This window comes from Pongo pygmaeus, chromosome 3 (genome assembly GCF_028885625.2).
Source record: "Pongo pygmaeus isolate AG05252 chromosome 3, NHGRI_mPonPyg2-v2.0_pri, whole genome shotgun sequence".
Classification (NCBI taxonomy): Eukaryota; Metazoa; Chordata; class Mammalia; order Primates; family Hominidae; genus Pongo; species Pongo pygmaeus.
Window position 1 is genome coordinate 155166423 of NC_072376.2, and position 26373 is coordinate 155192795.

Consider the following 26373-nt stretch of genomic DNA (forward strand, 5'->3'; position numbering starts at 1 on the left):
AACTGATTTTTACTTTTGTACGCAGTTGGATAGTTCCCAAACAGCATGTACTTATTGTTTAAGCATCTTGCATGGTACTATCCTGAATCAACTGGTCAATACTTTATATGATTTTTCTAGTTAGAAAATTAAATAACTTAAGTGAGCACATTTGTTTTCTTGCAAGATATTAAGTGACAATTCTAATTAAATATTTGTTTCTCTTAAAAGTATTTAAAGGAGAAAATTTTGCAGATTTTCTCATTAGCATAAGGATAGTTGCTTTATTCACTTCCATCTTCACTTATTTAACCAGTTGATTCTTAAGTATAAATTACAATCAGATGACCAAAAAAACAAAACCAAAACAAGTCTGGTTTCCAGTTTCACTAGATTGGAAGTGGAAACCCAGGAAAAAAGGAACACACAACATTCTAAACCTAGGAACAGTGTTACACACTTCTGATACTAACAATATTCCAGTGTCTCTATTTAGCATAATTATATGTACTTTTTATGGCTAAAATTTCAGGAAAATGACAATATAGGAAAGCATTAATTATGAATGAGAAAATTACAAGTTTGTGAGCAAGGTAAAATGTCTTTAAAATAGTAGTAAGCCTTCTAGGGAGGAACATAAGTGAAAAAGCTAAAAATACATCTTTTTTTCTAGAAAAGAAACAATTTAAGTTGAGCAGATAATGGAAAATTGTACTGGAAAATTCCAATGCCAATGACTCCAGGTTTTCTTCTCTGTTAATATGTAGTCAGTGTAAATCTCAGGTTCTGAAATAAATACAGTGACTATGACAAGCCAAAGCAAGGCCAAAGTCAGTTCACAAATGGCCTTTTTGCTCCAATGAACATCCCAAATCATTCTCACAAAGGAAAAGTAAATGCTTTAGTTTTTTGCTTTAAAATATGTTTTGGGGGAAATTTAAAAAAAACCAAGCTTCAGCTCTTGACAGTTTTCAGACTTGTCACTTGCCCTTCACCTTTGTGTCTCTCCATACCTTACAGTTTACATGGTGTTTATTTGGTCCTCCTGATAAAGATGAAGGTAGTATTCATTCATATATATATATATGTATGTGTGTGTCTGTGTATGTATATACACACATATATACATGTGTGTGCACACACACACGATCTTAGTTGAAACTTGAAGAAACTAAACTCAGAAGAGTGGATGTGTGTATTTCAGGATTTCGTACTTTTATACACACACACACACAGACACACACACACATTTTTTATAAACCTCGTGAAGCTGGGGAGCTAAGGGTGCCCCACAATATAGTCACTGCCCTGCTATCTCTCCCCTGAGCCAACTAGCCTAGCAGGCACTAAGTGTGATTTTTATTCCCTGGGCTCCTTTCCATGACAGAGGAAAATACTAAGAGAATGTTTTAGTGTGTCTATAAGAACTTGCTGAGACTCCTTAACCCTGAGACCAACAAGCAGAGTCTTTCCTCAGGAAAACATAAAATGCATGTGGCTTAGCTGAGCTTTTCCTGAGCTTTGTGAAGTGTGTTGGGAGCCATCCAAGCACAGCCTCTGTTTTCTAGCCCTCTACTTGCTTCTCCAGTATATTCAAGGGAAGCTCACTGAAGGATTCAGAGAATGGCTGCTGGGTGCCCCCCTCACCTCCTCCACACATCATCTATTTCCTGTTCAGGATGTTCACGTCCTCTGAGCTCAATCGCTCTTATGTTACTCAGGAGAAAAATAAAAGAGCCAAATATCAACCAACTGTAGCAGAGCATCATGCTTTCTTTACAATTTCTGAGCCATTTTCTTCTCAGGTGCTTGGTCTTCTTTGCTCATTTAAAATAATTGACTTCACAAAAGCTTGTAGCTATTGTTATTTCTGTTATCGCAACCTTTCAGACACAGAAGAAAGGAAAAGTGAAAAGATTGCACATCCATTAAACTTTATGCAAACAGATAACAGAAGAAATGAGCCAGCTCTTAGGATTCTCTTAAGGTAACAAGATGATGAACTGTGAAGCCAAGCAATTACAATGGCCATTAAGGGGGGGCAATAAAATTCCCAAGGTCATGAAGTGAACACAGACCAAACTTGCAGCCAGTAGGGGTTTTCATCTATGCCTGAACCCCAGGTAGCACAGAAATGGTGACCGGTTCATGGTTGGGGGCTGGTTATTTCCCGCTTATAAAATTTTTGTTGACTTTGAAGGACCTATGCCTTACATCAACCAAAATAAGGGTACCTGTGTGCCTCTGTGAGTGAAGTTCTTGTTTTTCAGGCACAATTTTGCAGCGTGAACGTTAATAACATGCAGGGATCAACTAATAATAAGGTTTCTTCTGCAGACACTTTATAGGTAAATTCTTTTGTATGGGCATAATACACGTAGCCAACTTTGGTCACAGACCCTAGACATCTGCCCATAGGAAGCCTCTAAATACCTGGACATATCCTAGGGACACAGGGCCTAGAAACTAGGCTAATTCCAGACAATAGAAGAGTAATCAGGAAAAGAAAAGCACCTGTGGAAACTTGGCTGCTTCTAATGTTTTCCAGGCCACTCAGAATGTCCTTCTCCAACCAAGCCTTCCTGACCCTCTTCCTGTCTTTATAATCTACTGCCTGTCTCTGATACAGGAATTGACAAATCTATTTTTATTTGTCTTCTTTTAATAAATGCTAATGTGTCTTTCTTATATCATTGCTCCCTCCTCCTTTTTCACTGACGTCATGAGAAATGGACTCATTCATTGGACAAAGATAGTGTCTTCTATGTGAAGTGCTGTGGGTGATACTAATATTTTTAACTCATGCCCCCTCCTTCAAGGAGCTAAAATTGAGAAGGAAAGGTAAGAAGTACAAAGGAATACCTACAGTATAAGGCGGTATGATAACAGCTACAAAAGTTGGGACAGTGACCAAACGAGTTTTAGAAGAGAGTTTAGAGGCAAGAGAATTCATCTCTGGTGAAAAGACTGTGTTCACTCATGGCTGTAGCATTTACTGCACACTTAAAGGAAGTCACATGTGGAAAGAGCCCAGGGAAGGCTGCCTGGACTGCAGGTAGTAGACACCCACAGTCAGGCTTTGTAGGAATAGAGACTGAGAGGAGTGTTTGGTTTTGTAATGGCAAATCTAATAAATAAATGCATAAACTGACCAGAATGAGAAACAAGGGGTACTGGAAGAGAGGAAATAAATGACTGAGATCACTCCGTGATTTGGAGAAGGCAGGAATAAAACAGAAGTAAATGTTAAGCTGAAGCCATGGAATAAAACCAATGGAAGTCTAGGTATAGGCAGTCACCATGGTAGGGATAGGGAATGGAGGTTGATAGAGGTGGGGATAAAGGGCGGTGCAGAGGATATGTGAATAGGGCAAGAGCTAAGAAGCAAGGCCAAATCGGAAACTGCGTATCAGACAGGGTAAATGAAGAAACAAGGTTTATGTTAACCCCGAGAGGAAGGTAGCACGTGAATGTACTTTCCCTTGCCTCTATCTCAGGGCAGCCTCAATGGCCCTAAGGATGTTCACATAAAGAACAAACATGTATCTTAAAATGTAATTAGTGTAATGTCCATTGAACTATGATCCAAGGTAAATGACTGATCTTAGTACCTTCCACACGTATGAGAAATGACTGCACTGCTCAACCCAAGACAAACGGTTATGACAAGAACAAAGGCAACCTTTCCTCATGTCCAGGGAACCTTGTTTGTTTAAACCGTGCCAGCCTGAGAACACAGTGTCATAAAACTTTCCAGTCTTGCTCTTAGGAAAATAGCAAAGGAAATGCATCAACTGATATCCTGGTTAAACTTCTTATTTCGTAGCACAAAGTTGAAAGCCTTAAGTAAATTCTGCTAAGACAGTTTCCAGGAACCAAATCCATTAATCAAACAAGCCTTGTATTTGTTGTAGCACAAAAGATTTAAATTCAGGTTATGTGTTGACTGGAGGAGTCACACATCCACATTCACTGGGCTTATTTTGTTGCCTTTTGGCCTTAAATAAACTGTAATCTCAGGACTCTGGCCCTCGAACAGGCTGGGTATTTAAGAATAAGCTGCATAGGTCATAAGTCTTTGAGCAATCTGAGATTATCAATATGTCTACATCAGTGAGCTCCTGTCATTTAAATACTGGCCAGCATCTAAGGTTGAGAAGAGAGGCAGTGGATACTGAGTTGACTGAATCCTTATCAGAGTACAGGCAATCAGAGAAGTAAAGAGGTGCAACATTTTTACTAGGTGAATGTAGGTGAAGTAAACTAGGTGAATATAGAAGGTTCCTAGTAATGTTCAAGACCATGGAATATAGTACATCAATTTTTTGGAGCATAAGTTTATACAAGTGCAATTTTGCTATATGCATGAATTGTGTAGTTGCACTAGTTTAAAAACAAAATTCTGCCAACACAATAGGGCCTCATGTCCATAGATTTAACTTATAAATGCTGAGTAAGCAGTCAAGTAACCAAACAATGTAAACAGTACATTTCTTAGGCCATTTCATTCAATAATCACATGCCCTACGGCCAAGCGTGGGGGCTCATGCTTGTAATCCCAGCACTTTGGGAGGGCGAGGCGGGCGGATCACCTGAGGGTGGGAGTTGGAGACCAGCCTGACCAATGTGGAGAAACCCCATCTCTACTGAAAATACAAAATTAGATGGGCATGGTGGCGCATGCCTGTAATCCCAGCTACTCAGGAGGCTGAGGCAGGAGAATTGCTTGAACCTGGGAGGTGGAGGTTGCAGTGAGCCAAGACTGCACCATTGCACTCCAGCCTGGGCAACAAGAGTGAAACTTTATTCCCAAAAAAAAAAACCAAACAAACAAAAAAACATTACATGCCCTAAAGTTCCTAGATGGGAGCTATCATCTCCCTTTTCCTCTATCTCGGTTTCTCTGTGGGTGTGAACATCACCATATTTATGAGAAAGTTAAGTAATTTTTCAAAGTAATTATGAATTCTTAATTTCTGCATATGATTCCACAGTAAGCCTTTAAGATATACCTAAGGGACTGATTTTCACGAAGTTATCATATAGCATCACAAATTTGTGCCTGAAACAACTCAACATTTTGTTGAAAGAGTGCTAGGGAATATGTTTGTAGAGAATAAGATTGGAGGTTTTTTTTTTTTCTTGGAGAGAGCAGAGGCAATGCACCATAGACTCTAAGAGGGCAGGCTCTGGAGCCAGACCACCAGGGTTAGAACCCAGGCTGTGCATAGGTCACTTCAACTCTCTACTTCTTCATCCTTTAATTTTGTAGAATTACTTCTACAGTGTCGTAAGAATTAAATGAGTTAATGCAGTCAATATTTAATTTTTTTACCACATATCAAGTAATCCATAAATATGAGCTTCTATGTTAAAACAATTCAAATCAACAAAGTAATTTCTACATGATACTTTGCACTTGCCCTCCTACCAGCATTGATTCTTTATGCTCTTCCTTCTGTCCTATTTCTGAGGATGAACTGTTGTCTAGCTCAGACCATCTCCTCTGTTGGTATACCAGATCTCATCCTCTCTCACCTACTTAAGAGTGTCACTCTAGCAATTCTCTCCCTTCCTCCCACATTATCAATATTTCCTTTTTAATGGGATCATTCTTGTCAGAAAACAAACATGCTATTATCTCCTCATCTTGAAACAAATATCACTGTTTTGACCCTGATCCCTTTATAGCTCCTATACTTTATTTCTCCATTTCCTTTCACAATGAAACTCCTCAAAAGAGTTGTCTATACAGGTTGTCTCTACTTCCTTTACTTCCTCTTTCTTTTAACCCACTCTACTTAATTCCTACCCACTCTAGTAAGGCTACTCTCGTCATCAAAGACATCCATACTGCTAAATCCAAAGCCACCTCTTAGTCCTTATTTTATTTGACCTATTTTCTAACCCCGTCTTTCAGGATAACATATTCTCTTTGTATTCCTTCTACCTCACTGGCCGTCTCTTGACCAACTTTGTTGCTGGTTCCTTCACTTATTTCTGACATATCAACACTGAAATGTCCTCAAGTATATATAATCTATAGGTTATTTCCCCTTTCTCTGTACACTCAATCCCTGCTGTTAATATTCAGTCTTGTGTCTTTAACTACCATCTACATAATAACAATTTCCAAATTAATGTCTTTAGCCTGAATATGTTTCCTGAACTCTATTCTTATATGTAACTGCAAACTTGATATCTCCATGTCAAATTTAACATTTCAAATGTCTTACCCTAAAAATAGGTACAGAATCTCACTACTTTTCATCACTCCCACCTGTCATCTTCTTCGTCCAAGCTCATCATGCCTCACCTTGACAACTGTATTCATGTTCTAACTGCCTATATCTGGTTTTACCCTCTTCATGTGTAGTCTAATCTCAACACAATAGCCTAGGTGTTAATATCTAAGCCAAATCAGGTTAAGCCTCTTGTTCAGAACTCTCTAATTGCTCCCCATTTTTCTCAGAGTAAAAGCCAACATTACACAAAGCCTCTACATGATCCTTCCCCTAAGTTACCTGTTTAATGTCACCTTCTACTCTCCTACCATCATTATCCTTATTTGATCCAAACTGGCTTGCTTGTTGTTTCCTGAATATGGTAGCGACATTTATGCTTCAAGGCTGCTGTAATAGCTATTTTCTATGACCAATATATCCTTTCCCTAGATAGTCACATGGCTCACTGTCTCACCTCCTGTGTCTTTGCTCAAGCATCAGCTTTTAAATGAGACCTACATTGCCTACTCAACTAAACTACAATCTCTGCCCTACAACATTACATCAAAACTCTTTTACTTTGCTCTATATTTTTTTCTACGGCCTCTGTCACCATTACTATACCATGCAACGCCCCTATTTCTTGTGTTACTTTTTATTGTCTCTTTGCTACTAGAGCATAAACTTCAGGAGAGCCAGTGTTTTACCTTTTCTGTTTATTTTTGTAGTCCTCAGGGTGTAAAATAGTGCCTAGCACATAGTAGATAATTAAAATATGTTGAATGACTGAAAAAAATTAATATCACCTTTAAAAATGTGGCATCCTCTTTATGACCATAAAACTTTGGAACTGGAAGGGACCTTAAAACTTTGTACATTATTTTACCAATAAAGGATGTGAGATGCAGAGAATGTAAATGACTTGACAAAGGCCATGAAGCCAAATAAGTACCAAATTGTGGATTTGCCAAGATCCTGGATCTGAGTCCCATGTTACTCTGTTACTTCATAATTCATTGTACAATTTTTAAGGAAAACAGCATTCATTTTCTGGTAAGAACAGATATTTTAAAATGTAATATTGTAAAAATGTTATTGAAATTCTAGGCTTACAATAAAAATGTACTTTATATGGCATATTTTGATTATTTATTTAAGTTTTTAAAAAATTTGTAAGTATACTCTAGTTGGGAGGCCGAGGCTGGCGGATCACCTGAGGTCGGGAGTTCGAGACCAGCCTGACCAACATGGAGAAACCCCGTCTCTACTACAAATGCAAAAAATTAGTTGGGCACAGTGGCGCATGCCTGTAATCCCAGCAACTCGGGAGGCTGAGGCGGGAGAATCACTTGAACCTGGGGGATGGAGGTTGTGGTGAGCCAAGATCACACCATTGCATTCCAGCCTGGGCAACAAGAGCGAAACTCTGTCTCAAAAAAAAAAAAAAAAATTGCTTTAGCTAGAGAACTATTAATTCTTTAAAGCTTCATTCATTGATTTTTTTTCCAATGAAATTCTCAACATTAATATGTATAAATTTATGAAATTCAAAATATTAATATTTAAGCCCTCTAGTGAAAAAGATTCTTTGGTACTTGTATGTTGTATGTTTGTATTTTACAAAATAAAAGACTTGTTATAACTACAAAACCACTGAAATAATTGTCTAATGTTGAATATAAATTCTGAGAATATTAGTATCTTTGCATAAATGTTGAACAACATTCACTTATTAATATCAAGAAAACCTCAAAAGTGTCAACAGCAATGGTAGATCCATATGACTAGGCCTTCATTCCACAATATTGGGCCTCTATTATTTGCTACGAATTATGTTAGGTTCCGGAGACGCAAGAACAAATCACAAACACTTGGCATATTTTCTTATAGAGCCAAGTCTAACAGGGGAAATGACATTTAAGATGGCATGTGCAATAAATCAGAGATTCAAAGGTTTCAAAATAGTGGCCTATAGACCAGTCTTATATGGCCTGCAAATTTTATTTGGAATTTATCACGTCTTAGCAATTTTTAACCTTAAAAAAAAGTGAGGTATTTTACATAAACATTCAGATTTCTTTGAAAAATCAGAAGGGATGACAACTTTAGGTCCATGTTCTCCATGGAAATGACTGGCTGGGCTGGAGCAGTGACCCCCTTTTGGAGGAACATATACTCTCTACTTTGCCCTGGCTTCTGTCCACTTCACTTGATTCATTCATATTACTTCACATGATGCCTATGGGCCCTTGTCCTTGCAAGCCCTGTAGAAAGTGTGACAACGTAAATGACAGAATCCAGTAAAAAATAAAAACAGGAGGACCTATTCAAAAAGCAGTAAATCAGATTTTTTTCCCTCAGTGGTGTTGCTCCAGACCTGTCAAGGTGTTTTTTGTTTGTCTGTTTGTTTTTTTTTTAATGTTTGTTTGTTTGAGACAGAGTCTCACTCTGTCGCCCAGGCTGGAGTGCAGTGGCACAATCTCGGCTCACTGCTAGCTCCACCTCCCAGGTTCATGCCATTCTCCTGCCTCAGCCTCTTGAGTAGCTGGGACTACAGGCGCCTGCCACCATGCCTGGCTAATTTTTAGTATTTTTTAGTAGAGACAGGGTTTCACCGTGTTAGCCAGGATGGTCTCGATCTCCTGACCTCGTGATCCACCCACCTCGGCCTCCCAAAGTGCTGGGATTACAGGTGTGAGCCACCGTGCCCGGAGGGTGCTTTTTATTTACTCTTTTGTGCCATACTCCCTTGGATGTGGGGCTATGTGAGTACAGAGCCTCAAAGACACTCGGCCTCACCCTGGCTCTTCTGCACTGGCACCCAGGCATGTTGGTAGGTGGGGGTGGGAAGTGATCATTGGGCTGGCGTGAAGATGGAAGGTCCGGCAGGCACTGGAGAAGCCTGTAGAACTGCAGGTGAGGCAAGCCTCCAAGGCCCGGGCACAGGCTTTATCGCCCTGTTGGAATTCACTGACAAAACACAGATGCAAAGATAAAATTATTTGGAATTTCAGGATGGCAACTCAGAGCATTAATCTCAGAGCACAGGGCTCTGCTGAGTGACAGGCCGTGTGTGACCACATTGGTCTCACACTCACAGCCTTAGCCTGGATGACCAGGGAAGGCACCCCAGATAATGTGAAGTTTGGGCATAGGGAAAGCTTTGAAAGCTCAGAATGAAAAGCACCAGGTGAGTTCTCAGAAGAGTTTAACATGACTGGATCATGGAAGATGAGGCAGGGTGAGGTGAAAGGAGATATCAAAGTGCCTTGAAGTGGCAGGTGGGGGTGAAGAAATGTAGGGCCTGTAAAAAAGGGAGAAAGTGTCTTGAAGAGGCAGGTGGTGGTAAGGGAATTTAGGACCTTGTAAAAGAGGGAGAAAGCTTGGCAAACAAGTGAAGCATAAGATATGACTATCCGAGAAACAGTTCATTAAGATATCAAGGGCAAACCTAAAGGCAGGTAAATCTACATACAAAACTACTCTTAAAATTTAATCATTCCTTTTTCCAACAGATATTCTGAGGATCTCAGATAGAGTCACTCTGCTTGAATTTGAATTCTTGCTTGGATGCCCACTAGCTCTGTGATCTTAGACAAATTACTTAACCCCTTCATCTATGAAATGAGGATAGAACCAGAAACTCCCCTACAGGCTTGTTGTGAAAAGGAAGAGAGGAAAGAATGTAAAAGTTCATCAAAGTACTTGTCACATAAATGTGAGTGCACTAAGTGTCAGCTATTAATGTGGTTATTACCCCTCCTTTGATACCTCGTTTGGTCTCCAAACTGCATTTGATTTTCATCCCTTGATGCTTCTTACACCTCGTATGAGAGTAATCCTCATGCCCCAAGGCTAATAAAGATTTTGCTCATCTTTTCTTCTTCTTTCTCTTTACATTTTATCCAGTTTAATCTATCTGCTGATGCCTCCCAAATGTTTACTTCCTTTCCTAAGTCTTTTATATTGTAAATGATGCCTTTGGAAGATCTCTCACTAGGTATATCCCTTCAAATACAACTTACTCATGCACTAGACTGTAAGGACAGGGCCATGACTGAACGTGTTCCTGGATACAGTGACTGGAACGGGGTAAGCACTCAACAAATATGGAATGAATGAAAGAATTTTCTTCTTTCTTTTCCAACCAACACAAATTTAGTGTTTTTCCATGAGGCTTAATGCCTGAACTATTTTATATATAATTTCATTAATTAGTGAGTTGTTCTAGTCTTTAATTATTATTATTATTATTTTAGAGATAGAGTCTCACTGTCACCCAGCCTGGAGTGCAATGGCACGATCTCAGCTCACTGCAACCTCCACCTCTCAAGTTCAAGTGATTCTCCAGCCTCAGCCTCCCGAGTAGCTGGGACTACAGGCACATGCTACCATGTTCAGTTAATTTTTGTATTTTGTATAGAGATGGGGTTTCCCCATGTTGGCCAGGCTGGTCTTGAACTCCTGATCTCAAGTGATCTACCTGCCTCAGCCTCCCAAAGTGCAGGGATTACAGGCCTGAGCCACCGTGCCCGGCCCAGTCTTTAATTATTTTAAGTGTATTAGATAGATAGCTAATCTAGGGAACCAAAGACAAAAGATGGGAAAGAGGAGCAATTCACTACAGCCTTATATGTGTTCCTATCTGAAGGTTGGGGTGCACTTTTAGGACGAAAAATCTTTGGCACCAGCAAGACATTGATAACTGGTGACAAATCACTGGCAAACCTCTAGTAGTTACCAGCAGACAGCTGTGCATTTTTCGGTTTGTTTGCTTGTTTACTTTTTGTATACAGATGGGCTCTCACCATGCTGACCAGGTTGGTCTCAAACTCTTGGCTTCCAGTGATCCACCCACCTGGCCTTCCAAAGTGCTCGGATTACAAGTGTGAGCCAAAGCAACTGGCCCAGATGATTGTGTTAACTGAAGGCAGACAGAGATAAAGTAAAATACAAGGTAAATATAGTGAATTATCAGATCCCAGGAGGAAATGTGGAATGTGCCTTACAAGTTAAAAGGAAATTTTTAAGCAAAAAAGGACATGAGTACCAAGAAACTAGAAACAAATTCTAAGCAATGATATGTGGACTAATTCGATGATCTACATGGAGGTTTACCACCTTTGAAAGAAGCAGTGATGACTGGAAGCCTATGTGGCCTCATTAGTGAAAATTATTTCAGAGGAACTTTATCTTTGACAGGATTTACAGCTGGATAGATTAGGAAAAATAATTCAATGGCATAGGATACTTGGCCTTTTACAGGGCACTTCATGATATACTTGTGAAAGATGGAGAAATATAGGCCATGCAATGATATAAATGGGTGAACATAGAGCTGGTTGAACACACATCCACAAAGGGTAGTGATTAACCAGCATATTGGAATGCATACTGTTCTTTTCAGTGATGTGCCTTAAGAATCTCTATGTAGCTCTGTTTTCCAATCATTTTTATCTGTTACTTCTAGGAATGGACAGAAAATGCATATAAAATGTGAATAAAATCATCCTGAGTAGGTCAGTAGATATGAAGGATGAAAGAAACAGGTATTTATTAGAGTGTACTCAAAGGCATTTTATACTAGTCAGTCATGGGTTTAAACATCCATCTCTTCAGTAGAATTGGGATAGATTGTTTTAATCTTCTCATGCCCCCAATATTTCATAATGTCTAGTATATAGTGGTGCTTAAATGTTGCTTGAATCTTTAGAAGTCTGAAGGATAGGTCAAATTCAGCAAGGCTTATGGATATCAATAGAATTAGTGGTAAAATGTGAGTGTCAAAACAGTGAATGTCAGCTTAGATATCATTAATATTAGAATAGTACCTAAAAGTAGGGAGGTGATCCCCCTGGGTTACTCTGCAGCTATTAACCGTATTTGTATCACTGTGCTTAATTCTGCAGACTGCTGAGACAAACTAGAAGATGTTCAGAGAAATGCAAACTATTGGATATGCTTGAAGCTATTCCTTTGAAAAATGACTGAAAAGGTGACAATTCAAAAGGGACATGATAGTTGCTTTCAGATACACCTTAGGTTTAATGTAAAGAAAGAAAAATAAATTTGTTTTTTATTGCAAAGGATTATATCTGGACCAGTGCGTACAATGAAAGAAAACATATAAGGATCAAGGTCTGGAGTATGCTGCTCTAGAAGATAAAAAGAGTTTTCTATAACTGAAGATGTGTGCCTCATAGGCAGTGGAAAGTTGGCAGAGATATTGTAGATAAGCTTCTTAACATATTTTAGGAGGTATAATTACATAATCTTTAAGATGACGTCAAAATCTAAGATTCTAATATTCACTGATTTTATCTTTGAGTCAGCAGTTTATGAAACTGAAGGCATGTAGTGCTACACAGACAGCAGATGCTTAGAAAGGTGTTTGAGTGTACTACAAATAAAAGGACAATCTTCATTCATTAGGAAACCACATAAATATACATAAACTGTAGAACTTTGTAATAGTTATTCTATTATTTCTCTTCAGAACAGCACAGAAAGTTTTATGTCTCTCAGCACTATCTGCATTTACCCTAAAAAGAAATTTATAAAGCAAGCCAAAGATATACTGTAAAACCTTGGTTCTCAAACAAACAGAAAACCTTCAAAACTACAGATTTAAAATATTACTAAAAGGAAAATTTGCAACTTGAAAAGAGAAATAGCTGTAGGTTATAGAACAACATAAGAAAGTGGATAAAAGTAGCACAACCCAGATGACCATCTGTTTAGCCATGTTAAGTACACAACAGCAAAACAAACACAAATTATAGCTACAATGTAAATATAAAGGAGTGTGATGAAAAAGAAAAACTGTCATAGGATTGATTTACTCCAAATTTAAAAATGTATCCCAACATAAATCACAATAATCAAAACCCTATGAAATAAAACAAAATTCCAGAATTTGATTTAAAATAGATACAGAATCTGATAAACAAAAAACCAGAAGTAATACAACATGAAGAATAACATCACTAACAAATAATGCTCCAACAAATGCTTATCAGTATTTATCACATCATACATTGTAATAAATACTTTATGTCTCAAATTGCTCACCTAATCAATTCACTAATTAATTGTGAAAAAGAAAGGAGCAAAATGGCTTTTGGCTGGGATAAATTTGGGACTATTGAAGAAATACATTTTATTATCAAAAATAATATTTTGGAATATAGTAACATGTTATACAATGTCAAACTTCACAGAAACAAGAAATTACAACATGATATTTTCACCCAAAGTGGCATGAAATAAGTGAAAATATTTAAGGCTGAGAAGATTGTAATCATAAGGGTGCTTTTAGATCCTGTTAGTTAGAGTGGCTTTTGTTAATAGAGAACCATGAAAATGTTTCTATCCATCCAGATGTTGATTTCTAAATGCTGTTCTCCAATAAAATGAAACCAGGGTTCTTTAGAAATTGGCTGAACCTGGAGCTGGGGTAGGGAAAATATAAGATAAGCCTAGAGCTTCTTATGGTGCCAAACAGGAAGGCAGTGAGTAAAAACAAGTAAGAAAATGAGTAAGGGAAATAAGAAAGTAAGGGAGTAAACAACATATGGGAGGATGTCATCAGAAGGACACAGAAATCAATCTGAATAAGAGAAAACAACTTGAGTCCAAAATAAATATTAGTATTGGATTCTTAACCAAATAATAAGTATTCAAACAAGAAGAAAAGATTTTGAATGTTGTCACCACAAGGAATGATAAACATTTAAAGTGATGAATATGGTAATTACTCTGATGTGATCATTATGTGAATAAAGGAGCACACGGAGTGGAGTTTTACCCCAAAATATGGCTCCCTGATATAATGAATATTTTGAATTACAGTCCCTTAGAGATCAATAGATGCTAGAACAGACTTTTCCCTATCTACATAAAGACGGGGCAGACCTATGAAGGAGAAGAGTTGTTTCTCCTCTCCTCGGCCCCATGTCTCTCAATCTTCTACCTCTTCAAAAGCACAGGCTGAAGTTTCCTTAACTGCCTAAACTCCAGATCTTCAAAAACAAACAAACAAAAAACCAAAAAAAAATTACCTGTGATCCATTCCTTGAGTTTTTACTAACCGAACCCATATCCCAGGAGGAACACTAAAGTTGTCAACAAACCTGGACATATTTTTGTCACAAACCAACAGGCCCAACAGACCACTGTATGTTCTTCAAGCCCATTAAATTATCCTAAAAATTATTGACTATCTTCCTAAAATCATCCACACTACCTCTCCCCTCCCTTTCCCCTAAAATGTAGGGTATATAAGCATCTGTACCCCATTGAGATATTAGGTAATCACAGTGTGATTCTCCCCTTACACATGATAGCAATAAATGTATATTCCTTTTCTCTTATAAATCTGCCTTTTTATTAATTAATTTTTCAATAACTTTTCAGAGGGCAAAAGGAGAAGCTTTCCATTCACCCACACATACACATGCATTGAGACATCACGGTGAACCCCATAAAAATGTACAATTATTATGTGTCAAATATAATTAAAATTTAAGTTAAAAATAAAATAAGTATTCATGAGTCCACATTGATATAAAAATGGATAAATAAATACATAGGAGAGAGGGGGCAACTCTTCCTTACAAAATAATTCCAGTTCTAACAATCTAACTTATGGGGAAATAAAATTTAGTTAAAGACTTAGAGAATCAAAGATGCTTATATGTTAATTACAGCACTATGATAGTACTTAAAAATCTAAAATAATGGCTTTTATTTTGATGAATTCATTTACAGTCATTATAATATGCGTTCTGGAGAATGGTTATGAGGAACTATTCAGACAAAAGTAACATATTTCACACATTTAAATAGTGACTTCTCCTAAAAAAATTCTAACACAAGAAAGAATTGATGATGAGTGAAATAAGCATAGATAATAAAATAAGAAAATAAATTAGAGGGCAATATGTTGTAGTTTGACCCTAACCATCCACAAGATTGATCTAGTTGTGAATTCCAGTTTTGCAGCAACTTCTACTTGGTTTTAGACTATATCTACACAATGTCTCATATTCAAATAAAAATGATTCATCTAATCTTACAGATGATTTATCTACCAAATATTTTACCTTTTAAAATGCATTTTGAATGCCCAGATGCAGTCTTCTGATGAAATACAAGATACACAAACACACACTCTATAATTTCAAATATTTTGGAATGTTATCGTCTTCAGTGAGAAGTTTTGGCAACATTAAACAAAAAATATAACAAAATCCAGTGTCCCTTATGTTATTTCTGCTAAAAAATAATATGGCTTGAAAAAATCTATCAAAGGACATAGTAAGTCACTAAAATGAATTCTTCTTACCTCATTTTCTGGAGGACAGCAGTGTTTGGCCCATACTTGATAATCAATATTTGTTCAATTAAAGAAAATTGAAGTGCGCTATTTCTTTATGACATAGCTATGACAAGCTTTCATTTTGATTCATGTAAAGTTATGAAGCTAGACAAGATTCATTAACAAATAAAAACTGGTATTGTTAAAAAAGAAAATCCCTACATACAGTTAGATCAAGTAAGTGTGAACATAAAGAATATTAGCATAAATGTTTCGCCTATATGAATGTATGACAGAGCAAGAGGGACCATCTACAACAAGAATACTTTAGAAAGCCATAGCTTACAAATATAATTTAGAAATGGTTCTACTGTTAATCAAGTGATGAAAGATTGATGTTTTATATAATTAAACTCCTGACAAAAATGTGACTAATGAAAAATTAGGAAAACAAATTGAGGAAACATAAATCTAATTTTATAAATGTTTGTATTTTCTTATGACTCTTTTTTTTTAAAAGTAAAAGAAAGAACAGATTTCAGCAGAAGAGAGTGGGGTAGTATTGCTTATTCTCTCCAAACACTTAAGGTACCCAGCAAGAAAGTCTGACTCAACCCTAACAGCAGTTCCTACTGCCATAAAGAGATGCAGACATTTGCCTTGGTTTTTGTGTCAACATTAATCAAATCAACAAAAAGAAAATTTCAAAGTCATTTATAGGGACACACTTGTAGTTAAAATTTTGTTTGTATTTTCTAGCCAACCTTGTAATAAGGTATACATTTGAAAGTATCTGCCTACCTATCTACCTACCTACCCACCTATCTCTCCACAGAAAAACACATGCACTCACATGTATGCACATGTGTGTGCATGGTTTCACAAAAATCTAGACTTGTCATATAATTTTTTAGAGCAATATGCTAACATATTCCTTACAATCAAATCTTCCCATATGTTTTGGAGATAATTTACACAAATATTTCTCAGAATAATGCAAAAATCATCCTATCTGATTACATTCTATTAAGAAACCACTGTGAGATACTGTGTCCTTGATATGCCTCTATGTTTCTAAGAGTTAAGTGCAGATGCTTATTTATCTTTCTAATAAAATTTTGGAGGAAGGTGTAAAGGTAGGTTAAACTATGTCAGATCCTTAAAACACTGTTCTTTTTTCAAGGTTTTTATGTGGTTAGATAAGAAAAAAAAAGAACATTGCTAGCAGTTCCGAAAACATAACTGAGATGCAATTTGATAAATAGCCTTCCATCATCCAAGCCAGAGCAGTGGAAAAAGCATGCTATCAGCACTTTCATCAAAGATACTATTGACTCCTCTTCTTCTATATCATTTTTTTTCATGACTTTCTCATTTTGTTTACTCAGTAAATGATTGGGAAAAAAATGATTTCTTACCTCTTGGGTGAGAGGGAATGGCATCTGCTAATGAAGGTTCCTTTTCTCCATCATTGTTGCCGCCACTGCCTTCACTGCCACCATCTCTTTCAATCAGTTTGTCCACCATAGCAATAATGCAGTTCAGGCTCTTCCCCACATTGGCCCACACCCTGTCCTGAAAAAAGCATGAGTATCACTACATATTTTTGTCACAAAAACAAGATAAGGCAAAGTCGGATAAATCTATTTTAGAGAAGCATTTGGAAGGGTAGTCATTAGAATGCAGATTGAGTAGCTCTAAATTCCCATTAATTTGGTCAGACTGTGGATATATAATAAATCTATGTTCTCTTAATGAAGCAAAAATGAAGTATTATAAATCTTTTATTTAGTCCATTATTTTCACTCTGTCATAAAGAAATGATGACCATCATACAATATTAATCCATAATTGAGCACAAATTATGATATTTTAAATTGAAGGTATCTATTCTCTTTATCAACACTTATTATGAAAGCAAACACACACCAATATTTTTAAAGAATGGCCTCCTGTTGTGTTAGAAATTCTTGGAGTATTTTTGGTTATATATACATATATATATACACATATATATATATTTCAGTAGCATTAAGTATATTCACATTGTCATGCACCCATTACTAGCATCCACTTCCAGAACTTTTTCATCTTCCTAGACTGAAACTCTGCACCCCTTACACATGAATTTCATATTCCTTCCTCTTCCAGCCCTTAGCAACCATCATTTTGCTTTCTGTCCCTGTGAATTTGACTATTCTAGGTACTAGAAATTCTGGAAGTATGGTCTTTAGACCACTTCTAACAGAACAGCCCAGAAAATTAGTATGCAGATCCCTGGGTCCTCACCAATTGAATCAGAAACCCTGGGAGGAAGGCACAATGAATTGAAATTTTGACAAATTGCTCAGATACTTCTGACCATACTGTCTTAGAACCTCTACTTAATATTATACACTAGAGCTACATAATAAGTCATTTTGAGTGATTTATTTCCCAGGAAGCAGCCTGTACCACTAACGGGCCTCTTTGCCACTAATCTTCCCAGTTCTCATTAGTAGCCATTTTTGCTTAAGGCAATGCATGCAACTTAATTCTTTGATTCACAAAATTGCTATTAATTGTTTAAATACTATTTTGAATATAGATATCACGATAGATGACTGCCATTCCTCACTTCCTTCGTGCTTCTCTTCCTACATCATCTAGCATTGACTCCTAATTTCTCTCTCCAGGCATAATACCCAGATAGATTTATGGTGTTTTCCCTGCATCACACCACAGAACAACCTTTCAGTGGGTGCTTTCTCTATAATAGAGCTATCCCAGGAAACTGGAGTACCACTTAATGTAAAGATAGTACTAAATTCGAGTATTTCCTTAGTGGTTTGTACATTTTTTCTCAAATGTACTTTTTTGCCTAAGCTAATTTTGTTACTTCATAAACATATAAATTAATTTTGGAAAGGATAAATCAAGGAATAGAAACTAAAGTTGAATTCAGATTATGTGATGGCTATGTTGTAAAAACGGAGTGCACAGACATGCCTACTTTAGCTGAGGAAGTAATAGGGTTTGAAAGAAAAGCAGAACATTCAAAGTTAGCACAGGTAATTTTGGATCCTTATGTGACATGCTACCTAGGAGACATTGAGAAAAGTACTTCCTCCCTGGGGAAGCCCAGTTGTCTCAGTTGGAATGATAATTCTTGCTCTAACTACCTCACCAAGCTACAATGGGAGCCAAATGCTGTGTTTTCTATGAAGGCACTTGTTGAAATTATTACTATTTGGAAAAATCACATCCAAAACTTACTGGCTTTCCTAAGTAAATCAAGCTTTCCCCTCACCCTGTAACCTTGAGTAGGAAGTACTCTACTAACCACCAGTGACTGTAACAATCTTTCCCCTAAAGTCAGATCTTTCCACAAAGAATTGAAAGCACTTTACCTCTAAGAAAAATTTAAACACCAATCACATCCATAGATTACATTATCATCTACCTGTTGTCTGAGAAAATGGTGTAAAGCAACCTCTGAACCATAAGCCAGGAGAGCTAAGGAAGCTCATTTATTCCAGGAAGAAATGCTGGGGAAGGGTAAGTAACCTGATGGTCTTGACATCTGGATTGAGATTTGGTGAGGAGCTTCCATTCTGGAGCACAATAACAAATTCATGCCCTCTCTTTTGAATATGCCTTAATCACTACCACCAACTGCATTTTTAAGGTGATTAAATTGAAAAATGAAACAACTCTCTAGCTAAAACTGGAAATCAACTCTGCTACTGAGAACAAAAGGGGAGCAGGTTCCCCTCAATTTTCCAGACTAGCTTTGTTCATAAGTTGTCAACTCTCTTGCTGTTGTCCATGTTGAAAGGGACTTGTATGTGTATTTGTGTGTGTGTGTGTGCGTGCATGTATGTGGCACAGTTGGCTCACTGCAGTCTTGATCTCCTGGGTTCAAATGATCCTCCTACCTCAGCCTCCCAAGTAGCTGGGACCACAGGCATGCCCACCACACCTAACTAATTTTTGTAGTTTTTGCAGAGATGGCGTTTTACTATGTTGCCCAGGCTGATCTTGAATTCCTGGGCTCAAGTGATCCACCCATCTCAGCCTCCCAAAGTGCTGGGATTACAGGTAGGAGCCACTGCACCTCAGGGAACTTTATATTTTGATCAAAGATCAAGTCGAGTTGCATGTTGCTTTTCTTATATAAGGGAATGTAAGGGATAGATCAACTTCTCTTAATCACATCCCTGAAGAGCCTGAAAATAAAAGTATTTAAAAGACAATTTGACATTCACACGTATATATTGTTCTTCCTTTCCAAACAGCTCAGGTTATAAGATTTCGCTCACAGAAAAATCACCTTTGTAGCCTGTAAAGAGATCTTCGTTGGTCTGAGGAGCATAGTGAAGCATGTTCATTGGCTAAAACCAATAAGCATGTCATAAAGGGTTATATATATGGTAGGCAGAATAAAAAAATTTAGTCATTAATGTTTAGAGACACAGGAGATGAGACAATATTTGTTAGGGTGAGAAATTGAGCAGTCTCTTCTGTGATACTAATACATAATTTATGAATAGTCAAATATTTGCTTGAGGGGACACTCAGCAGCAGACCCTAAGCGGACTCCTTCTATTCCTTGTCTGTTGGAGAGGAGATGCTGCCTATCTGGTGGTGAGAGAATTCAGCCTTGCTGGTCATGGCCTCCTTCTCTTTTATGGCCTTTTACTAAGTAGTTATTACTACTTAGTAGCAGTTACTAACGGTACTGATGTGTGTCTCTGTCTCTACTATTAGACTGAGTTATTTGAGAACCGTGTTCTTGTTTTATGGCACAGGGCCTGGCTCTCAGTAATTTTTGTTGGAGGAAAGGAAGGCAGGTGGAGAAAGAGGGAGGAAGCAAGAGAAAGAAGAGAAGGAGGTGACTCCAAAGACAGATTAACGGCTGGTATTTATATTCACTTTGTATATGCACATTAGCTAATTTAATGTTCAAAAGCCACCAAATAAGGTTACTGTTATTGACTCAGTTTTCAGAGATAAAGAGACTTCTGGTAAGAGATGTTTAATAAAACTCAACATTAAAATGGTATAAATGGACTAGAACTTCCATTCTGTTTGGCTCCAAAGACTTGATTCTTCCACTGTGATTTTCCACAGAAATGGGGTACACAGCACAAACTAAGCAGAAAAAAAACAGATAAAGGAACCCAGGAAGGGTCAGGTAGAGGTGTGTGCCACCTTACAGGGGCAAGACTAGGTTTTAGTTATCTGAGACTTAAATATGAGTCCAATGGTGGATCCTAGGATAAGTCTACAAAATGAACTGGCTGGTCCCGTCCCATGGACCCTCAAGTCTGAGATCAAAGGTGTCTTATAAGCAGGGATAGAGCAGTCACTTGGTTAAAGGGTCATTCAGTTTGGCACAAAGGACATAAGTGACCTGCATTAATAAAGGAGTGTCAGGATCAAGGCCCCAGATCCATTCATGTGACCAGGATATAGAGCAAGGTGCAGATAACAAGGAGGAAAGATGATAATTCAATTACTAGAAGACCAGACTACATGGTAGTCAATTATTTTGAAACTACGATGCTAGAGAAGGGTAAGAAAGATTTTTAAAGAGAAGCCTTGAATATCTGAGTTCTTTCCTAAACAAGCCCCTTTCCATTATATTTTTGTGAAAACATACACAGAGGAAAGTTACCAGCAAAAATACATTCTCATTCTGATGATTTTTACTCACCGTGCCAGTCCACAGGGGAAATGCCTTATGCCTAGATTGCTGGTATGAGGCTAGGGCCTACTCTTCTTTCTTCTCTACTAAAATCACACAATTAGTTTCAGATTGCTCCCATGATGAAGAAAGGCTGATTAGTGGGAAGACAACAGTAGCATAAGAATGTGGCTGCAGTATGTGGTGCTTCCAGCCCCTCCAGATCCTGCTTAGCTCCCCACTACATGAGAGGATTAAAAACAACCACTACCCCCTATCAGAGAAATGGATTGCTGGGACTTTTCCCCAGAAATAGCAGCTATTATCTTGCTAGGTCCCCTACTGTATGAAGGAAGTAATGGGGAATCGGTAGGTTAAAGCCTAATCTTTATTCAATGGAGCCAAATTGGTGTATTTAACCTCCATGGAGCCTTCACAACAACCCTACTCCTTGGAGGTGAACTGGCTATAAACTTTTCCTGATCAATAAGGGCATGGAGTCAGTGGCGAACCAGCAGCAATATTTATTTCACACTGAGTCAGGTGCTCATTTATTTCTGGGTTACAACCTAAGGTAACATGCAGGTCAAACCCAATGGCAGTAGATGCAAAAATGTTGATGGTTGTAGCCAGGGGGACATTACACCTGGCAGATGAGCCATGAAGGCAGGCAGCATGATGGTGACTCAGCATGTCACATAATTGTGAGCTTAGTAGCATCAAGAGAAATCCTGACTGCTTTGGAGCAGTAGTTAACTTAAAAAATATATTCCGTAATGCTTAGCCAACCAACTTTTTCTAAGGCCAATTTTTGATCAGAAAGAATGTGAAGACTAAGCCAGAGCTGATATAGATGTACAAAATAGCCTGATGTATCTGTATTTCCATGAATAATTTCTCACTTGTCATTATCAATTTCTGAGGACTTTGATTAGAAACAGTCAGTGAATTAACAAGGCCAATCCCATCTTTAAAAAGAAGCTTCCATTTATCCTTGATTTTGACTGACAGCAATATGCTCTATACTGGCCAAGGTCTATAATACTGTAAACCTTTATTCTTTCAAGAGCTGGATAGTTTTTCTCTCTGAACCCTTTATCCAGACTGTTAGGTAAATTGAATTACACTTAAAATATTCTATGTTTCAAACTGGCACGTGTATAGCCTAGGGTATCTCTTTCTTTCACACACACACACACGCACACAGACACACACACATGCCACATATCAACATACACACATCAACACACACACATTCACTAAAAATAGCCAGACAAACATCCACCAGATGAGATTCCCTGATCTTTGCTTCCTATTGGTCCTCCTGCTTTAACTTCACCTATTTCCTCATGTAAAAATACCTGACCTTCATCTCCCAATAACTACACTCAGTTTAAAATTCGCTTCTGGCCTTATCTGGGAAAGGAATCCCTTGTAACAAAAATGGACTCAATTAGCCATTGTTTCTCCAATTTTGACCTCTCCATATTCCCCTGGCTTGGATTTTTCCCAGGCCTGTATTATAGGCTATCACAAAATCAGGTCTGTCTATGAGTGCCACATTAATCTTCATTGATCACCCTCTTCATTTGATTATTTCTAATCAAAAGCAGGCTTAGTACTACAGCCAATATTACATTCTTCTCTCAGCCTGGAGGCACATCTATAGTTGGGTAGACCTAGATAATTCTTATTTCTCATTAGTCTTCAAAATGAAACCTTCATCCAGATGTCTTCTTGCAGTCTTAGAAATATGCGGTTGCATTAAATCAACATATATTTACTAGGCATCTGCTATATGCTGGCTTAGCGCTAAACGACAAAGATTTGAAGGAAACCTTGGAAGATCTAACATTTCTAATATCTTGAAACATGTCGGCTTTTATACCTAGAATACTTTCTCCGTTATCTTCCATCAATCTAAATTCTTGCCCTTTCAAATCTCACCATCTCCAAGAATGTTTCATGATTCTCTCCTTTCTCTTTGCCTAACACGCTTTTTTTTCTTTTTCTTTTTTTTTTTTTTTTTTTTTTTGAGACAGAATCTGGCTCTGTCCCCCAGGCTGGAGTGCAGTGGTGCAATCTCGGCTCACTGCAAGCTCCACCTCCCGGGTTCATGCCATTCTCCTGCCTCAGCCTCCCAGAGTAGCTGGGACTACAGGCGCCCGCCACCATGCCCGGCTAATTTTTTGTATTTTTAGTAGAGACGGGGTTTCATCGTGTTAGCCAGGATGGTCTCGATCTCCTGACCTCGTGATCCGCCCGCCTCGGCCTCCCAAAGTGCTGGGATTACAGGCGTGAGCCACCGCGCCTGGCGCATTTTTTTCTTTTTAATAGACTGTGTGCTCTATAAATGAAATGACTGTTATTTTTTAATCCTTTCATTCTCATGTCTTAGTCCTAGAGAGGAAATAGATGAATAAAAGAAGAATGGATACAGGAATAAAAGAAAGAAAAAGAGGATAATTCTTCCATCTTTTCCGACTGTCACATAACGACACTGAATATTTTTGGCATTTTTAAATTTCAAAATTTCTTCTTCTTCTTTCTTTTATTTTTAGAGATAAGATCTTCTGTTGCCCAGACCAGAGTGCAGTGGGGTGATCATAGCTCACTGCAACCTCAAACACCTAGGCTTAAGCAATCTTCCTGCCTCAGCCTCCCAAGTAGCAGGGATGACAGGTGTCTGCCACCACACTTGGCTTGGCATTTTTAATGTGTATCACACAATCACCTGCATCCTTGGAACATCTTTCAATACCTCTGCTCATTTTATGAGTTCTAGTCATCTTACTTAAATGAGATGATATGACTGTTAAGCTCAGGTTTCATATAAGTGCCTATACCACTGTTGCATACTGTTTATACATATTGAATATCTATTGACTGACTTACTAATCTGTTATTTGGTAGTAAAAATAAATTATCCTATAAGAAGTTCTCATTACATGCATCTTCAAATGAATTTATAACCAAGTTCCTACTCTGAATGGCTGCATTCAACCTAATAAATGCCACATTATGCTAAAGCTTTCAATTCAGTGCAAATATTAAATAAAACATTTAATAAGTAAAAAAATTCCACTGATTGACTAAAGCTTTTAACTTTAAATTGGTAATGGGATGTTATCTGCACACCATTAGATACTTGCACAACTGGTTGAAATGTATGACATTATCAGTTAGTGTGTTGTGCACACCATTTTCAAACACTAATTCTTTTTAATTGTATAAACCTTGATAAATCAAGCCAACAGTCTACCTATATTTACCATAGTGTTTCCTTCACTTATTCACTAAATTTTGGAGTTAAAAAAATTTCTGTTTGGGAAACAATATCTCACTATTCAAAATAGAATATATTAAAGTTTGAGGGCACTTGAAAGTGTACGTATGCAAGTTTGCACATTCATTATACACAGCCACATCAAAATACCTGATATTGAACCAGGCATTATAAATGTCTAGAAAATATCCAAGGGAGATGACATTATCCAATATAGAACTGCAGGAAAATCATTACATTGTTTTACATAATCATTACATTATTTCATTACATTAATAGAAATAAAATATCTATTAAAATACAGGTTTGAATTGGAGGATGAGCTGCTGATATCAGCAAGTCTATCCATTCACTTATTCCTACATTAACTCTGAAAAAGACATTGAGCTAGGATGTACAGGATGTGTTAGGTGTTATAAAACAGGGGTTTTATAGGTGAAAATATTAACTGCATGTGGGAAAATCTAGAAATTGGCAGGATTTCATGAATACGCATGCACATAAAGATTTCATCTGGGGTTTCTTTTCTTTAATAGAACATTTGTGCATTTTATTGGACAGTCATGAACTTTGCTTAATCACCTTTTGTGGACCTTAATATTGGATAAGTATTCAAAGCACATTTCTCTTGGGTGATATGGACTGGAGAAGTTCAGGAATGTTTCCCATCCATCAAGAAAACAGAGGATAGAACACATTCAGTTGCCATACAGGGAACAACTGGCCCCATTCTCCCCGCCTTTGGCTGCCCTTTCTGACAGTGAGAGTGAAAGCTTTGAGTGTTTCCTCCTCCTTTTAAGATTAACAAAACCATATAACCCTATTATGTGTGACTTAGGGATAAAAAAAAGAAAAAGCTGGGACAAGGGGCAAATAGTCGCTTTCAATTTGTATTTGCTGGGAAACTTCTGAAGAAATCATTTCTGCGTAACTAGAACCTTTGTTATCTGCACATTAATAATTAAATAAAGTTGCCATCACTGGTTTCTGGAGGCTTCCGAAGGCCTTCATTAGTCATGACCTTAGCTTTGGTAATCTCGGATTTTCTGTGTCTATCTTGAATTTTACTACTTTCTATATTTGAAGATATTTTGAAGATGACTTAAATAGTCACTACAGAGTTGATTAAGACACTAGGAAATATGCACTAGGGAGAGGGGGATATTTTGCAGATGGCTAGAATAGTCATCTTAGAATTGATTAAGACACTGGGAAGTAAGAACCAAGAAGAGAAGGACATAGCTGGGTACTCTTCACTGAAGGGGAGAAACAAAATCCTCAAAAGGACTCATGAATTATAGTGGGAGAAAAGCTACTGGACACAGTGCAGAATTATATTAAGCTGAAATATTCTGTTTCAAAATAAGAAGACAAATAAAAATAATCTGCAGACAAATTTCAAAGACATTAATTTATTCTATAAATATGTATTGAGTACCTTTCGTGTTCACATGCTCCACTAACTGTGTTAATGCAACAGTGAATGAGACAGTTTTTTTCCTATTAGAGCTTATAAAGTTCATGAACACACGGATAAAACAGACATATAAACAACTGATTATAATCAGTGTTCACTAGGCTATGTGCTCCTGTAATATAAGAATAATGCTTTATTATACAAAATGATTTGAAGTTGGATATATATATACATATACATTAATATATATACACACATATATATGCATCTGTCTATTACTTACAAAATTTGGAAGTAAATGGCCATATTTTAGTAGACATAATACTCATTTAGTTAACCAAGCTATAAGGTGTTACTTTGAAAAAGTTTAATCATAGACTAATATCAAGTAGTCTATAAAAATTTGTTACTTCTAAAGAATGAGAATGATTTACCTCCTTCTTATTAAGATCAGGACAATGGTTTTAAATCACATCTAGC

The 26373-nt window shown here is 37.3% G+C and overlaps 1 protein-coding gene across 8 annotated transcripts in view; it reads right to left on the minus strand.

The window, feature by feature from the left end:
* The window catches only part of INPP4B (inositol polyphosphate-4-phosphatase type II B), an 831569-nt gene that overhangs the window by 98596 nt on the left and 706600 nt on the right, over positions 1-26373 (minus strand). For all 8 annotated transcript variants that reach the window (XM_054486648.2, XM_063664144.1, XM_054486649.2 and 5 more), the window contains one exon: positions 16941-17097. In XM_054486648.2, coding sequence (XP_054342623.1) covers positions 16941-17097 — 157 coding nt within the window. The remainder of the gene's footprint in view (positions 1-16940; positions 17098-26373) is intronic.